Below are 19073 nucleotides of genomic sequence, written 5' to 3'. Positions count from 1 at the left end.
GCGTCGACTTTACCACCAATTGACGCCTTAGATGTCTTTGTGTCAGGAGTGCATGATGCTGCACGCACCTCCATTCCACATCCCAGTGGACCTGCGAGGCGACGCCCAGTCCCCTGGTGGACTGCGGAGATCGGTGCAGCCATCAAGGACCGCAATCATGCTCTCGATCGATTTAATAGGAACCACACTGCCGCAAACCTCGAGCAGTTCCGCATTAAACGTGCCCGTGCCCGTCAGCTCATTCGAGCCAGTAAGAAGGCGTGCTGGGTCCAATACGTGTCTTCTCTGACGAAGCAGGCTTCGTCGAAAGCCGTTTGGACCAAAGTACGTCGCATCCAGGGGGGTGCATCTACTCCTCTCAGCGCTCTGGAGCACGATGGGACGTTGTACACCGATTCCGGAGACATAGCTAATATCTTGGCCACGCAGTTTTCTGGTGCGTCTAGCTCTGTAAATTATGAACCACGTTTCCGCCGTGAGAAGGACCGTCAGGAACGACGCCCTCTAGTTTTTCGAAGTCATAACACCGAGCCATACAACTCTCCATTCACTGAACGGGAGTTCGATCAGGGACTTCGAGATTCTAAGAACACAGCTCCTGGAGTGGACAAGATCCACTATGAGATGCTTCGTCATCTGCCCATTGGAGGAAGAAATTTCCTTTTGGCGGTATTCAACAGGCTTTGGTTGGAGGACTCTTTCCCCACTTCCTGGAAAGAAGCTATTATTGTTCCCATCCTGAAACCAGGTAAACAACGCACCGCAGCCTCGAGTTATAGGCCTATTGCCTTAACTAGCTGTGTGTGCAAGTTGATGGAACGCATGATCAACAAGCGTCTCACCTGGTTTTTGGAGGAAAACTCATTGATAAGTAATTTTCAATGTGGTTTTCGCTCCAACCGTTCCACACTGGACCATCTGGTTCAGCTGGAAACACATATTCAGGATGCATTCCTCAACAAGGAACATTTAGTTGCAGTTTTCTTTGACCTCCAAAAGGCATATGACACAACGTGGCGCTTTGGCATCCTAAAGCAGCTCCATTCTTGGGGCGTGCGTGGCCATATGGCGTACTTTATTGAAATTTTTTTATCAGATCGCCTTTTCCGCGTACGTGTTGGGAACTCCTTTTCGGATCTTCACGAACAAGAGAACGGTGTCCCGCAGGGCAGCGTACTTAGTGTGACTCTGTTTGCCATAGCAGTAAACAGTGTTATGGCAAACATTCTTTCCCCTGTACATGGCCTCCTCTATGTCGACGACCTCACGATCTTTTGTCGCTCACAGAATCTCGCGTCAGCTTCTCGTCAACTCCAACTGACGATAAACCGTTTGGTTGAGTGGTCCTCCCAAACAGGTTTCACCTTCTCATCCGAGAAATCCGTGTGTGTTCACTTTTGTCGTCAGCGTACATGTCATTTAGATCCTGACCTGTACATGGGGAAGTCTCCCCTGTGCTTCGTGAATGAGGTCCGCTTCCTGGGCCTCATTTTCGATAAGAAATTAACATGGCTACCTCACCTTCGCCAGTTAAAGTTCTCTTGTCTTCGAGTTCTGAACCTTTTACGCGTTTTATCTCATACTTCTTGGGGTGCTGATAGGACGGTATTGCTTCGTCTATACCGTGCACTCATCAGGTCGAAGCTAGATTATGGATGTGTTGTGTATTCTTCTGCTCGCCCATCTAGACTTCGCATCCTAGACACTGTCCACCATGCTGGTATACGTGTGTGCACTGGTGCGTTTCGGACCAGTCCAGTCGCCAGTTTGTACGTAGAGGCATCTGAGCCATCGCTGTCTCTGCGAAGACAGCGGCTGGTAGTTAACTACTTCCTCCATCTTCGCTCGATGCCTTCACATCCTTCATTCCACACCATCTCAGACGAGGGTAGGCTGGCAAGGTATCGGCTCCACCCCAGTGTCACTAGACCATTTGGTGTTCGTGCAGACGAGATCCTGTCAGCACTTGGTGTTGACAGTGATCTTCCTGGCGTCTCTCCACTCATTTCGCCTCTCCCTACCTGGGAGTTTCCTGCACCTTCTATCGATTTTTCTCTGACTGCTCTTCCAAAGTCAGAGACACCAATGGTTGTATACCAGCAACGGTTTTTAGAACTTCGTGCGAAGCACCCCAATTTTAATGTGTTTTACACGGATGGGTCCAAGACATTCGAATCAGTTGGTTGCGCCTTCGTCCTAGACTCTCAAAGTTCCAGTTACTTGCTACATCCTGCCTGTTCCATCTATACGGCAGAGTTGTACGCCATTCTAAAGGCACTGGACTTTGCAGACGTCAATGGTCTGAAGAAAGTCCTTGTGTGCTGTGATTCGACCAGCGTGTTGCAGTCTCTGGATTCGCCGTATTCCCGGCATCCAGTAGCGCAACGCATATTCAGACGGCTTGTGTCCTTATCTGCCAGCACAGATGTACACTTCTGTTGGGTCCCTAGCCACGTGGGCATCCAGGGGAACGAAGCAGCTGATGCTGCCGCCAAGTCTGCTGATGCAGATGGCGACGTTCTCGTCCACCTTTTGCCAGCTAGCGACCTGCAGAATGTGTTCCGTTCTCGCCTTCTTGACACTTGGCAGACCGAGTGGGATGTGGAAACGGGGAACAAGCTTCACGCTGTTAAGCCCACCATAGGTGTTTGGCGTTCCTCGTCTCGTCCCTCTCGGCGAGAAGACGTTATTCTTACCCGCCTGCGTATAGGACACAGCCGTCTCACGCATGGTCACCTACTGCAAGGGCTGGACCCTCCGTTGTGTCGTACTTGTAATTTTATTTTAAGCATCCGACACATTCTCGTTGAATGTGTCGATCTTGCTTACCTCCGGCAGACTTTTAACCTTTCCGGCTGTTTGTCATCCCTCTTGGGTGATGACAGCAGTATTTTATCACGTGTTTTTAGTTTTTTGCGAAGAGCTGGACTCTTCCACCGTCTGTAAGGAGGTTTTTAGTTTATTATGACTTTTTAATGTGTTGTGTTTGTCTCGTGCAGGTCTTTTTACAACCTTGCACTTTTAGTTTTTCCCAAGGGGCTATCTACCCCCCTTTTTTAAAATTAAGTCAGAATTTTAGATAAGGGGACATTTCCCCGTATACATAGAAGGGTGCGAAATGGCCTTAAGTGCCGACGCACCCAAAAATTTTAACTCAATCAATCAATCAATTGAGGGGCAAGGGCAATATACGCAGGGGTGCCCATCCCTTCCCAAGGCCAATGGCGCATCCCCACAAATATCATGTCCATGTCATCCATCCCCCCCAAATCATATCATTTTCACCCTGAAACTATATCGTAATCCCTACACCGAAAGTAACTTTTTCTTAGCTTTTTGTTCCAAATGATGCACCTGCTTTAAAATAAGCAGTATACCAACACTAAGCACTATATTTTAAGAAGTGATGTTACTCATGAATATGGAGAATATCGCTCATGTCTTGTAATGCAGCTATAGCATAAAAATTCACATCCACCTCAGTAAAGCGCCAAACACGCATTGTTGTAACAAACACATTATTGCAAGCGAAGCAAGCAAGAACATTTTTAGTCTCCAAAATTTAATGTTCAAACTCTCTCTTCACTGCAGAAATCCCTTGAACAATCTAAGATTTAACACGTTATACTACCACAAAAATGTCCATGCTAATTTGAGACTTACTGTTCATATTGAAGACTGGATATTGCCTCCTCCAAAAAATTAATTCTCAGTCTCTACACCAGAATTTCTGCAACATTCTAAGACAATAGTAATACACAAGAATTGGATACCTTAATGCTCAATGCCCCTCTAACTAAAATACCCGCCATAATCTAAGACTTAGAGTTGAATACTGTCCCTGCCAACGTTTAATTCAGAATTTCCACCAGAACCCACGTGTCAATTAAGGCCTAATATATAAGAGTTGGATATTTATCCCCCCCTCGCACCTTCAATAATGACCTTAAACGCTTTCTTTTCTTCATCTAATGGATTAAATATGGTGAATTTAAGGTGTAAAATTTTTACCTGTATTTTGGAAAAATATATAAATGTTCAATTTTACCTTATTTGAAGGGAAAAAATCCTCCAAAGAATCTCGATGGCGCAGCCTGCACCATAATCCCGCCTGTGGGCATCCCTGAATATACATTTTCTTGGTAGAAAAGGCTTAGCATAAAGAGGCCATAGTGCGGGGGCAAAAAGTGGCAAAATGTGGCGAGGGAACTGCATCCCCCCTTCCCGTTCCTCCTAATCGCCGCCACTGAATGTTTGGATTAAAATGAACGTGTTATTAGAAATGATTTAAAACACACACGGAAAACCAATTCTTTGTTAATTGTCCATGAAGTATTCCTAGGCTAATGAAAGACTATTTTCACAAAATATCACTCGTCATAAGTAATAAACAAGTAAGATTGAGAAATCTGTTCTGAATTTAAGAGATTATTAGCGAAGTTGCTATTCGTTTTCTGAAGAACTGTCATATTACTAATGCGTGAGAAGCAATACACGTATGGTTACATGAACATATTTTTTGAGGTAACAAAGTGATTTAGGACACAAGGAATTCATCGAAGTTGATCATCGTACCAGTAATCTTTCATCTATTTTTCATTGGGTTGTATGGCGTGACCATTTTGAACACACTAGAATGTCAACCTCTATCCTGTGCAGCATACCCTGGAAACTTTATTCTTTCAGGGAAACGAGTCCCTGGCGTCTGTAACCACTGTCAAAGTAATAATTTATGAGGGTTTGTATTTTAGGTGTCAGCATGTGTTTGTTTTCGCCCCTTTGTTACTTTCATCTAATCACCATTGAACCTTATAACGTCGTCATTATTAAAATTAGCAGAAAAATGACTTACAATAAAACAAATCAACCACAACTTACTCTTCCAACAATGGAGTTTCATTAGTTCATACCTCTTAGAAAGTTGAGGTGGTAATTTCAATCGCACAGCGTTTCATTAGTGGATCAAGGCAGCTAATTCCGTGAACAATGACGTTGTTTTCCGAAAGTCTCAAATAGTTGTCTCGGGCAATCACCCTCTTAAAATAGACGCATCTTCTGTGGTGATAAAATGCCATGTTTGGTGCGAGTTCTTTCTGTATATTTTTCCACAAAGGCATAACGCTGTCGCATTATAATGAAGAGGTCCTGTGTTCGACTTCCCCCTCCTGTGGTGGAAGCACAATGCACACGGGTTCGGACTATGCGTTAAACTGTAGGTTTAGTCCGGATTAGCCTATCTGAGCATGAAAGTGGGCTTAGAAACAAACTAACAAAATCGTCTTCTGGATACTTCGTGACATAACTTTTTTCTTTACTTCAGCTGCATCTACACATTCTGTTGACATTTTCGGCTGATTCATGTGACAAAATTTTTGTGTGGAACGAGGCTTTCTAAATAGGATAAGCCACTCATTAGCAATTGAATAATTCTGAAGCTTTTTCCATATATAACTGATTTATTAAAATTTATTCACTTCGGTATTGTAGTGATTGTTGTGATTCCTTCTTATTAGTAGAACGAATATAAAGTTGATATTTCGTATACCACATTGATATTTGAAGATGACAGGTATATGAAAATTGTAATGAAAAAAGAGGGACACTTCTGGAATTTCAATGCAGAGCTAATTAAAATTATATTATACTCTATAGCAGGCATGTCCAACTTCAATCAAGCAGTGAGCTACTTTTTATTGTCACAACAGGCAGTGAGCTACTATTAATCGTTAATCTTTGCAAAAGTTTGTACCTACTCAGCCATTATACATTATAGAAGTTGAATTCAAATAACGTATATTCGTATAATTACAATAGATAACTGCGATCGACCAACAAACGTCCCGCGATCGACGCGTTGGACATGCCTGCTCTATAGCATACTTAAACCCGAAGGTTTATGTCTGCAGCAACACAAACCATCCATCTGTCCCTATCCTGGGCAAGATCAATCCAATCTTTCCCATCCTTACCTATTTATTTTAGGTCCATCTCAACGTTATCCCTCCATCCTCGTCTTAGCCTTCCTACTGGTCCCTTACCATCAGGTTTCCTGTAAACTATTCTTTCCTCTGCCATTCGTGTCACATGGCCTTCCCATCTAACTAAGTCTTCTTGATTAAATTATTCTAATATTAATTAAAAAGTCGAAATAATTTATTGTGTTGCTGGTGGAAGTAACGCTAAGATGATGATTAGATTTTTTTATTTGGAGATTATTTTAACCATAGCCAGGTCGGAATATAGACACGTAGTGGAAGCCCGGAGCTACAGTCCTCAAGTTCACCCTCAATTCTGATCTAATCTTGATCATACCCTGCATAATTTTGAGCCTCCTAAGCCTACTAGCTGCTTTTAAACATGGAAGTATTCATTTCATCACAGTTTTGTTTCCACAATGACAAAAGTGGCTTTTTATGGTTTGATAATATGTGAACATTTCCAGCATAGATAATATTCACAAGTAAAATACATGTTATGAACACCAGGTTACACTTAAATATTTAATCATTCATATATCCCCGAGTATATGTACTTATTGAATTTGATTGGGTGGGCACAGGAATTTTTGGGTGGGCGCTTGCCCACCCATGCCCACCCCTGTCGCCATCCCTGCCAGGTATGTACATAACTTTTGGTAATAAATTCATTTTGTTACTCATACTTGTCTTTTTTTTATGGTCCATCGGAGGTTGAAAAAGAAATGGCCCTCATATTTTTCCTAATATTAATATTTCAGACAGTAGTTCATAATTCATAGAAATTGAAAAATGTTAGTATGCACCTGCTAAGAAGGTTTTCAGAAAGGTAATTCTGTCACATATGGAATTGCCCTACTGCATAATAGAAGAAGGCAGGTAACAATTCACGTTGTATTTCAGTTAATTTAGTTCAATGGAATTCACTAAAGTATTTAACATTGAAAGTTTGTAGTGATTGAACATTAATGAAAAATACTGTTTAAATTGCACATGAATACTTTGTTCAGTGCAAGTCCCTTTACAACCTTGCACTTCTACATTTCTCAATGGTAATACTTTGTTCTGTGCAGGTCCCTTTACAACCTTGCACTTTTACATTTCTCAATGGACTTTTTGTAGTGATGCACTCAATTTTTTAAAATTTCATTCATTCATTCATTTTTGCCTGATGTAGCGCTTTAAAGGCATTTTTTAAACTTTTGTTGCTTTGAGATGATTGGCTGTTTGGTATTAGGATGATGTACTGTCAGAAGAATAGTATTGTTGTTATGGAATCGGGGAGGGGGGTGACCCAGCTGAAGAAAAGGTGGGCGAGTTGCATTTTATGCCTGTGTGGTCAGTTCTACAGCTTGTTACGTTCCTCCAGTTATTTTCCCTTTTGTTCTATAGTCGGGAACATGGAGACTAAGGGTCTACACTGAAACCTTCTCAGGTGAGATTGAGCCTTCCAGATGGTGCAGTGGTTGCATCGTTGTCTTGTAATCAAGGGGTCCCGAGTTCGATACCTGGTGGAGGCACATAGTGGTTTGGATCCCACTTTAAACTGTAGGTCCAGTCCCGATTAGCCTTTCTGTGCATAAAGTGGACTTAAAACATCAAATCAATCCAAAATCAAGTGAGATTGAAGGAAAAAACTGACCACCAGGTAGAATTTGATGATGGTTTATTATTATTGGAAAGTCAGTTTTAGTACATCTGGATAAAAGCTGCGCGAGATCTGGAATCCGGGTATTTACTGACTTTTGTACGATCGAGTAGTTAAGAATTTCAGCTTATAAAGACTGGAATGTTGTACTTTCGTTCTCTGGAATCGTTTTGCATCCAACAATGCTGAGTTCGTACCTGGGAGACTTAAGCAGAGATTCCCGAAGGGCTGGAGTTACCAACACTTTGTCTGCAGGCAGACAGTGTGAGAATTACCCAGTATTGTCACCTTGAGATGACTCAACACTTTGTCTGGAAGCAGACAAACGTGAGGCATTTACAAAAATAAACCTGCTCTAGTAGCAAAATCTAGGCATATTTATACCCATGTTCTGCAGTCTCATACCCCTTCCTTGCATGTTTTTTGACATAATATTTTCTTAGGTTACAAAAAAAATGGTATTTTCATTGGTAAGTTTTGATAGATTATTTAAAATATCTTGACATATCTTTTTGAGTTAACAAATACATCAAAAAATATAAATTTTTAACATACCGACATCAGTAAGGTACATAAAGGTTAGTATTTCACCATATTTTAGATTTCAATTGTTGCTACCTGAAATTCAACCCCTGATACACTTTCGGAGCAGAGAAACGAATCGTTGATCTCTGTTCTACCTTGGTGCACGCTACCAGCCGCACAGCCATGTTTACTCTGTTACAAAAGAAAAAAAATGGAGCGATTAATATGAAACCTTGGCTACGGAACCGCAAGAGTACCACTTTTCAGCACGCTAGCGCTGAAGGCAGTGTGGCCAATATGTGACTTTCTCTCATATTTTGGAACAATCAAATATTCTTTGGCAGAGGCAGTGTTGCTACATGAAAGGAAATTTCCTTGATGAAGGGCAATCCAGGTCCAAATTTATGTAAAATAGGGAAATTTTATGAAAAATATCAGAATTATCTGAAAATTTGAAGTTGTCAGACTTCTGTTTTGGTTCTACTTGCAATTCTGCATTAGTGTTTTATTTGTATTAAATGTAATTAATCTAGATGAAATGTATAAAAAAAAATATACAATAAATTAGAATTGTGATAAATTGGGTGAGATTTACAGAATTCACCACTCTAATAGAAATGTTTGGAAATATCCATTGCTTCTTTTTCTGTAGGTGTTTTTCTGTCTGATGACATGGAGTACACCGTACTGGAGACAGTGGTAGACTCTACGAATACTTTTGAAGGCATTCACGCAGGAGCGATGGCTGTCTTGAACAAATTAGCATCGTCGACCGATAAATGTGCAGCAGTGCATCACAATTCCCTCAGGACGGTGGAGACTCTCGCGGACGTGGAGAGTGAAACGGGGTCTTCGGTTAGCTCGTTGGCTGACGTCATGGCCTCTCTGATTAACATGCCGGAATGATCGTATACAATAGGATGTTAAGTGTGAATATTGTGTGAGGGTCTGTTAACGATTCGTCATTTGTATTTTTCTAGTCTTGCAATTTGGTGTGTAGGGAAAGGTATATAGTGTTTCATAGTGATATTGTGCTTTAGCTAAAGTCTGAACTTGAATGGGGAATAAGAGTTTGTTTTCATAAGCTGAATTTAGACATCATTGCATTTATCTTACACTCCCTAGAACTACCTCCCCGATGGTATAGTGTGGACATCATCACCTTGTGACCATAGGTCCAATCCCGATTAGCCTTTGTGTGCATGAAGTGGACTTAAAACGAAACACAGTAAACCTTAATCGCTGCTCCAACTGCAACATCTCGCACTACGCCACTGTCACTTGACCACTTTACACAAAACGAATGAAATGTCGAGAGACTACCACTTGCAATGCAAGGTGGATGTTGCAACAGCCTGGCTTCTCTCAACGATGGTCACCGTGCCTGTCATTGTGGGAACAATTCTGCCTTTCTCAATATCACTCTTCTTCCATGCTTGGTTTTTCCTTGCCAGCTAAAGAGGGCAATTCCCCTATATTCCTAGACAGGGGTAGACAAATACAGGGTGTCCAGTTGCCATTGCACCTGAATTTGCAAAATCAGTTGTTGTTTTTTCAAGTTCCATTATTGGAATAACTATTACCTTTTAAAAAGAACAAGTACAGTATATGTTTTTGTGGTTCGAGCTTTGTCACGTGTATCATTAAATCAGAAAAATAAACATATGTTATAATTATTAGCATGGTTGCTAGCCAAATTTTGAAATCTTCAATGATATGGTAGAGTCAACCATATATTAGAATATTATGCATACACTGCATACACTGCTACCGTTAGAGCCATGTATGTAGAGTTCTTTGGAAAGGCCACACCAGCACAATAATTAATTACTTTTAATCCAATTTTGTATTAATTAATAAATGAGATATTTTAATGTCATATTTCAGAATGTATAGGTTTATGTCAGTTAGAATCATGGTTTTCTTAGGCCGTATGTGCAAAAAAATACATTCTCACTTCTGATGAAAAAGGCTGTGTCCTTAATTATTTTCAGTTTTTGTCTACCCCTGTTCCTGGTTTGGCTTCTTCCCTTCTTCCTCCCCCTTTTGTCCTGCTTCTCCAGAAGGTGCAATACTGCTCACTGCATGCTCCGGATGTCCTCCAAAATCTTTGACTTCCTGCCGATGTAAATATAGTGAGTGGTTGCACAACCCAGTTGCCAATATTTGTTTTTAATGTAGCAGATTTTAAATAATTAGTGTAGTTGATCCAATATTTCACACTGATCAGTTAATGGGTTTGATAAATTTTACATATTTAGAAATTCACACACACATGTGCATAACAGATAAATGTTTGTTATTTTTGCAGTAAAACAAGTGACCTATTTTACCCATTCAGTTCCAGACTTTTGCTATGTATGTGTATACGAATAGTTATTATGTAAGTTTGCATTTTTCATCATCTTTTGTAACTACAGGCAACGCAACACTAAATTTTGAAATATATTTGTCTTGTCATTTTCTCATAAATATGATTACTAATTTTGGAAAAAGTTTATATTAAGGTAATATAATAATAATAACAGATTACGTTAAGGCATACTGCAAAGTATTTGTGATAATGTTATTTACTTTATCAAAAGCTGTCTTTGTTAAATAACCCAGGAGGTAGAAATTGACATAAAATGGCATAAATAGATGTGAAGATACATTTGCTCGTACACAAGTTCATCGAAAAGAATGCCAGAATTCTAAGAACGTACTAATCAAAAACCATGAACATATTGATACAAGTGTTACAATGGGGGATATTTTTCTGTGACACTGTATGATAAAAAGATGGTGTGTGTATTAAAATATGTAAAAAAACAGCTAAATGTTCATCGGTATTCATTACAATAACATGTCATAATATAAATATAAATAGGACTGAGCTGATATCAATGACGATGTAAAGTATTGTTTGAATTTTATTTACCTATACTGGCCGATATTTTTCTGGCATTTTGGTCTTTCATGGGGCCTGCAAGGAATGTCACATGATACTTTTGCCGTATTATCCTAGAAGTTATCCAAAATTCCATTTATTTTGCAACAGTATTCTAGGGAAAACTGTATTTTGTGATTACTTAAGATGTATTTTAATATTCTGGTCTGATTTCGTGAATATTTTAAAGCAAAACTTTTGGTAAATTGATACTTATAATTGGAGTGAAATCCTTACACACTATTATTAATAAATATTTTGATAAACTTTTAATTGTTACAATTTTCAAGCATTGGTATTGGTTCAAAGTGTTACCGGCTTAGATGTATACGTAAATAGTGCATGTTATCTCTGCATTATTAAAATGATTTTTGTTCCATGGTGGTGCAGTCGGTAGAGCATCTGACTGCCATGAGGGATACATTGGTTCGATTTCTGGTGTTAGTGATCTCAAGTAGTTTACGTTAATGCAACTCAGGACTATGTAATACAAAACAAAGGTAACCATGTTACTACTGAATCGTAGATGGTCTCTCCGATTTCTCTAGTTTATTAAAGATTTCATTTTGGTGTTGACGGCATGGGAAGGAAATCATTTTGAAAAGATTTTGTGATGAAAGGTGCAAAGTTACTTTTTAACTGCCTTATGCGATGTGTGTGTGCACATGAGTGAACGTAAAATATACTGTATTATTTTTATTATGTAAGATAGTTACTACATGTAGAAGCAAGCAGTGAGGATCTGAAATGAACCTGCATGATATTAAGACTGTCGTCATCAGTGCAATATATATCTATAAACCAAAGAAGTGAAAAGGGCATAAACTAAGAAGGAATTAAAATGGACTTCTCATTTTTACAGCATTATGTTTACAAAAATTAGAGACACTGACATAGTTTATTTTTTATCATATTGAGTATTATAAGATCTACATGTATATCATCTCATTTTTTTATGTATGTTATATTCTTATCTTTTGAGTATAAATGTTATAACTTTCGTTCTGTAACCAGTAGGATACTTTTTCTACAAGATAGTTTTGGTAAGTGATAATCAACTTTTACAGTAAAGATGACGAGATATGATGGTTCAGTTTTTTTAACTGTAGGGTTATCTTCTAAAGTGGCAAACAAGCAGACAGATAATGTATGTTAGAAGATATTTTAGGCATTATTAAAATCCTTTCATAGCAAATTGCTTAATGTATTGGGGTTGGTCTTAGTTGTTTCAAGAAATAGTATCGTCATGTGAGAACCAGGTGGACGTAACTCCAGTTTATCAAATGTACGGAAGGGAGGAATGTATTCTTAGGAATATGTCTCACTAAAAAAACAGTGAATTGGAAATACATGACTCGACTCTACCATTAAAGAAAAGAAATGAAGATCCCAATAAAGCTCTTTGGAGGAGGATACATTAAACAACACCGAAAACAGCATGTTTGAAGTTGTGTTCCTGTGGTTCTCACATGATGGTGTCAAATTTAAAAGTACTGTAATTTGTTTATTAATAGCATTTTTTTTTAAATAAGAACAACGGCAACTATGCAGACGGGGGTGAAACACACATTGACAATAAATTAAGCATTACAAAGAAATCACTTAAAAGCAGATATAATGAAAATCAGCAGGTGTTTTTTTATACGGGGAAAGTTTCTGCACTGCTCCTTTTTTCTTTCAACCAATTGATTTCAAAGGTTGACTGGTTCCATTGTTATAAGTATAGCATCTGCGATGGAGATGTATAAATGACACTCCATTGTTTACACCACACGATGCAGAAACATTGAACTTTTCCCATATGTTTTTCAAACCCCATTTAGTGCACCACACTATGCATAACATTTTTTTTTCATGGCAATATGTTCACATATGGGTAATCATAGTTTTATTAGGTATGAAAAAAGTGCCTAGAATATTGCATGACAAGAACAAGACTTCAATGAAAAATATTGATGCATTTGTATTATTTATTTCAGTCTTGTGGATGTAATAGGCTTGTATTAAATCATGCTGCTAATACTTGTATGAAATGCTGAATTTTTTCGTTAGTTTATAAAGACACCGCATAGAATAATGTAAAGTATTTCTTTCAAACTATTCACATGTCAGTCGGTCCTTGCAGACATGTAAGAAAAGTCAAATTCAGTTCGTGCTAGAAGAAAGAGAAAATTTAACAAAAATGCACCACGATTGCACTAAGTAAAATGTCAACTCTCAACAGCAAGCACAGATGTTCGTGTAAAAAATTCAGTGAAAATCCTGGCTTGACCAGGACTCGAACCTGGGTCTCTGGCAAACCATGCTAGTTCTCTACGAGCTGAGCTGTCTTTGCCAGTGCGACTACAATAGGATCTGTTGCCTCTGAAACACTGATGACATCGACAGTGCGTAGTTTCTCCCAGCATAGAGTTGTAAATTATTTTATGATTGACATACACAGGGGATGAACTATAGAAATTTCAGTGCAAAATCAGGCAAATCCAGAGCTGACTTGGTAGCTCAGTTGGTAGAGAAATAACATGGTAAGCCAGAGACCCAGGTTCGAGTTCTGGTCAAGGCTGCATTTTTCGTTAAAATTTCTACATAGTACATGTGCTGCGTGTGCCAAATCATAAGGTAACAGATGTTCATGTTGTCTCCAAAGGCAAGATCAGATAGAGAAATTTCTTACGGGTGTAATGTAGAAGGTGCACCTGATAGATATTTTAAGATCCAAGTTAGTGTGATATGACCAAGTTGAAAATGTGAAAAAGTTTGTTAGGATGCCAGTTTTGTAGTCAAATCTCCACCACAGGCAAAAAGAAATTTGTCCATCTGAGGATGCGACGAGCTCTCTCGAATCGTAGTGTTTGAATAAGCATAGTTAACATCACCAGACGATGGATAATGTCCGATTAACATTGCATGCAATTGTAGAACCATTATCGCTAACATTTAGAGAATTATCTGCTGCACACAATGCACTATTTTTGGCAGAACATTGAATTGATAATATTTAAAGCATCTTCAGGAATACTCAGACCTATATGTCTGGTCTGAGAATACTTTCACAGGCAGAACCTTTTCAATCCATGCTGTTATCATACTTTGAGCAACTGTGGTACAACTTAGTGAGTAGAAGTATAACTTGAAAGTCGTGAACTAACAGAGTTTAGCTTTTGCAAACTGTTGGTGGTTCACAAGGTTTACAAGAAATTCTGTCCTTTACATTTTTTTATTATTTTATTTATTTAATATTTTTTTACATTGTCTCCACACTTTTCTATGTGAAGTGTTCACATGTTTTTGGGCAGCACCTCTTGGAAATTAAATATTGTGCATAGAGCTCTATGAATATGTAGTTTTATTTTAAAAAATTGAAATGTATTTAGTACATAATAAAAATAATATTCTGTTCGCCAAGCTAAAGTGTCCTTGTCCTTGTTTTCCCAATCTGAGAGAAAACCACAGCCATGAATCTAGGGCTGTAATGCACGTGGACAAAGGAGGGCTAGTTCAGAGTTGTCAAGCATCTTGCCACTCCCACCCCCACCCCTAAAACAGGACAGGTGGAGGTTCTTCCCTTGCTCCCTTGAGCATTTTTCAAAGTGGCGAGAGATTAGGTTCAGTCCCTTTCTTTATTTTAACGTTCTTGTCATCATTCCTCCCTTGCAAACATGCTGCTGGGCAATGCAATGACCATATCCAGAAGAGGGCTAGCTGCTGATAGACGAGAAGGAAGAAAAGATGTGACAGTGCTTTCGACTGTCAGATTTGGCACACGTTGCAGTTTCGGCAGGAGGAGGGGTGAGGTAAGAATGCAAAAGTGTGGCAAACAGAATAGAATAGTATTTTTTTTTATTTTCTACTGAACGAGGTTCAGCCTAGGGCTGCTCTACCACCTAACTTATTTGCATGTTATTTGTTTTTATATGAATTACAAAGTGCTAGTTTAATTTACACAGCAGAAAACGAAAACTAACATTATATACCTGTTAGAACATAATTTACTCATGCATGGTATTGACATATTATGTAATGCATCCAAAACCCTTCGTCTATCAACATTTAATAACCATGTCATAACATCTTTGATTACTATAAGAACATTTGAATAAGTCATACACACTGCAAAAATATATTTTCTTCTATAATTATTGTACTTTGACAGTATCTAGTAAATAACTTGCATGGGAACAATGTATATAAATACAGTTATACTTGGTGAAATGTCAGTGAGATCGTAATGTGAATTAATGACAAAAAAGCATTTGTGTCAATCAGAAGTGTCAAAATGGACATGAGATTAGTGAAAAGTACATTATTTCATGTATCATGAAAGAAACGAATATTATAATCACACATTTTGTGGTGTATAAAATAAGTATTTTTTTGTTTTTATAGTGTCTTTATTTGGAAAAAGGTTAATACTATAAGTTGTCTTTTGCATGTTTTGTGAGATTCTGTCGAAATGATATGTCGAGAACTGATATGACAAGCATGTGTGTAGTATTGGATATGTTTGTGAAATTTTCCTCATACATAGAGACTGATTTATATATGGTTGCATTTTAACCTGTTAACACCGAGTAAAATAACAAATGTAACACGGAGAAAAAGTATATCCACTTATATGAAGTGTTATGGCAAATGGCAGGTAACTGTATGTGTGTATGTTTGTATGTAAGAGTTTTTGTACAGCTGAGTCTTACTGTATTTTATAACATAGAAATATATTGTGCAAGAAGTAAATTAAATGAAAGATAATTGGCAATGCCAATGTAATAAATATGTTGTTATCTGAAAAAAATTGTATGAATTTACATAATCCTTATGACATACTAGAGGTGTAACAATACCAAAAGCTATTGGTTTAATATAAAATTGCACACAGTTAATTTTAACGTATTGTTATAAACAATTTGAGGATCAACCAATGATTGAACCTGGATCTGTACAGTGGGATGCAAAAGTATTACCAAGCAAATTGCCATCCCCATGTTAATTCTCTTTGTTTTACGTAGCGAGAGCCTCAAGAACTGAATCAAAATGCGAAACAACCTGCTGACAATCTCTGCACCTACCACATAAAAAACATATTCCTTAAAAGCACTAGCAAGAGAAAAATTAATAAAAACAATCGTGGACAATTTACCAAGCCATACTTATGTACCCCACTGCAACAGTGTCCTACCACTAAGCTACCGACTTCAACTCTGGCATCACCCAAATTTCAGTATTATGTGTGTCTTTGTATGCTATGTTCATTCTAGGTACAGCAAAATTATTTAGATGAGGGACGACTAGTGCCATCTCCATGCAATTGAGGAAACTATTTCAAACTGAATTGAAGGGTAAGAGTTAACAACAGGTAAGTCAGTACCTGTTGGTTCAGATCCCACTTTAAACCATAGGTCCAGTCCCGATTAGCCTTACAGTGTATAAAGTGGACTTAAAACACCAACTCAAACCAAAGATAATTGGATGGCAGGCAGCCAATTGTATAGTATCCCCAGAAGAAAATACTGTCCTTCTAGCGGCCATGTAAATAACAAATATTTTTGCATGCAGAAATTTGAAACCGTCAAAATGAGGAGGGAGTTGATTCCCATGCTGGGGACAGTGGGGTATGCTGGTTTTAACAAGTGGGTAATCTCCCACCCTTGATTCATCCACCCACTCCTGAATTCTCCCTGCAAATTTACCTCACCATCCGTACAGCATTTAGGAATATGGAAAATTTTACCTAATTGTTGTGATTGCAGTTAATCTACATTTAGAATTTGAAGTAATAAAACAAGAAAGTATAATAAACCTGTAACATACAATATGAAAAGAATATGCTAGTGAAATAAAAACCCTCAATATTAATTGAAAATTCAAGTTACCTCAGTACCAAGTTACTCGTGCATTCCCGATTTTTGTTTTTATTCACGGAAGTATAAGTTGTACTTGTACCTGTGGTACAAGAGATGCTATGGGCCTACCTGCATTAACGATTTGCAATTTCTCCGGAAAAGATCTTGTTCCAAATAGTTTCACATGCAAATGTTCTATTATAGCCATTACCTTTAACTTCAGTAAACACAGCACTAGCACGAATACTAAACCACTAACAGCTAAACAAATAATAAATATGCAAATCACCAATAGGAACACCAAGCACAACACAAAGCCACTTACAGCATGCATTCAATTCCCCGCGCCAATCTTCTGTTGTGTTCCATCTTGACTCAGAATGAAATTCCCTAAAAATTCCCTTTCCAGCTTTAAATTCCCTGCGATGCGCGAGATTCTATAAGTTGGAATCATTGCGTTTGTTCTTTATATATTTTACATTCATACATCTTTCATCTTTATGATCACTATTAATATAAATTCATTTCCGTGAAAGAACTACTGTCGCTGATTTTGAAGGCTACAAAGAGAGAGTAATCACGCATTTAAAAATTAAATACAAGAATGAAAATAAAAAAGTTTAATTACTTCATTGATCGATTGATTGAATTGTTATTTTACATCACTTTTCTGCACTTTTGGCTAATCATGACAAGTGATGATATGAAAATGATGGAAGGAACGTTTACAAAGAACACCCGTGTCCAGGCCGGTATTCGAACCCTGGAGCTCTGGCATCGTAGGGAGCTGGTCTAACCACTCCACCATGTAGGTCTGTGTAATTTCTTGAATTTCTAGTTTAAGTTTTAATTTATTTAATTACCTTCATCTTTAGTATTTAAGTTTTTTCCCTTTGACAAATTCTGTCCAAATAGCAGAGATCAGGAAGACAAAAGAAAATGTAAAATGAGAATTAACATAGAATTCGTTTGCAAGTGTTCAGATTTGCCTGTTTCTCGCATGTTTTCAGATGTATTTTCCCTACTTCCCTTTTCAGTACGTAATTTGTGAACCCAGAATTCCCCTTTCCTGAGAAATTTCGCTGTCGCTCGTAAACAACACAGCTCCTACAATACAAAGGCCATCGGCGAAGAATGATATAACATGGCACGAGCCGAGGGAAAGGCTTTAGGGTGGAGAGTACGACCGGTGGACTCTCCAGAAGGAGGTTACCGTGGCCATGGAATCACCGCACCTGAGAACTTGAGAAGCGGTGTTTCCATTCCCCTCTCCCCTTCCTCCTTGCCAAGGGAACCGGTGGAATCTCACCCTGCCGAGATTCCACCAGCTGGAGAAAGCCTCTCGGACATTCAGCGGCAAACGGTTGAAAACATTTGAACACTGGAAGGAAAGAAATAAGATTTTTTTTTTTTTTAATTATAGTTGGGTCGTCTCCGATTATTTAGATGACCCAGAGTATACACCTCTGGCTGGGGGTGTCATTGTGAACATAGGGCAATTTCCTTTGAAGGAAAAACACCAAATTTAAGTTGTTTCCCCCCCCCCCTAATTTTAAAGATTCATGTTGCACACTTTTTTCCTGGAAATCTGTGTAAGATAATATTCAGATTGTAGGTAGAAGTAAATGATGAGTCATTCCATGACAAATCAACACAGATATGTGCAATTTCCAACCTGACATTTGGAGAGTTGAAACTATGCATGGAACTTAGTGAGTATGAAAATTTTTGGTTTAGTTTGTCTTTTAATTTTTAAATTATTCAAGGTCAAAGTTAGCAAAAATTGCCCTTTTTGATCCCGCTTAGCTATACTAAAGGTGCTGTAACTCCGCCCATATTTCACCTAGGAAGCTCAAATAAAGCTTATTGTACAGGGAATTGAACAAGCTTTATAGTGATATATAACAAGCCTACCTTTGGATAAAAATATAATTTTGTCACGTGACCTTGACCTTGAATATCACCAAAAATCGTGAAAAAAAATATTTGTTCCCTCATGCCATACTCTAAAACATATAGAAAATTAATTTTGGGACTGCAATGGGATCAGAAGATACAAAATAATATGTGTAACTATGTGACTGATAAAAGCCTCATTACATGAACTATGATGAGTCAAAAGTCCTGTAACACCACCTACAAAATGTAAAGGAGTT

The 19073-nt window shown here is 38.3% G+C and overlaps 1 protein-coding gene across 1 annotated transcript in view; it reads left to right on the top strand.

Annotated features, from left to right (window-relative positions):
- LOC145996609 (uncharacterized) overlaps nt 1-9705 on the top strand; it is a 39152-nt gene extending 29447 nt beyond the window's left edge. The window contains exon 4 of the mRNA XM_083133186.1: nt 8801-9705. Coding sequence (XP_082989312.1) covers nt 8801-9054 — 254 coding nt within the window. The 3' untranslated portion in view covers nt 9055-9705. The remainder of the gene's footprint in view (nt 1-8800) is intronic.
- The last annotated feature ends 9368 nt before the right edge of the window (nt 9706-19073 follow it).

This window comes from Lepisma saccharinum, chromosome 12 (genome assembly GCF_977018435.1).
Source record: "Lepisma saccharinum chromosome 12, izLepSacc3.1, whole genome shotgun sequence".
In the NCBI taxonomy this organism is placed as follows: domain Eukaryota; kingdom Metazoa; phylum Arthropoda; class Insecta; order Zygentoma; family Lepismatidae; genus Lepisma; species Lepisma saccharinum.
This window is presented reverse-complemented; position numbering and strand designations above follow the sequence as displayed.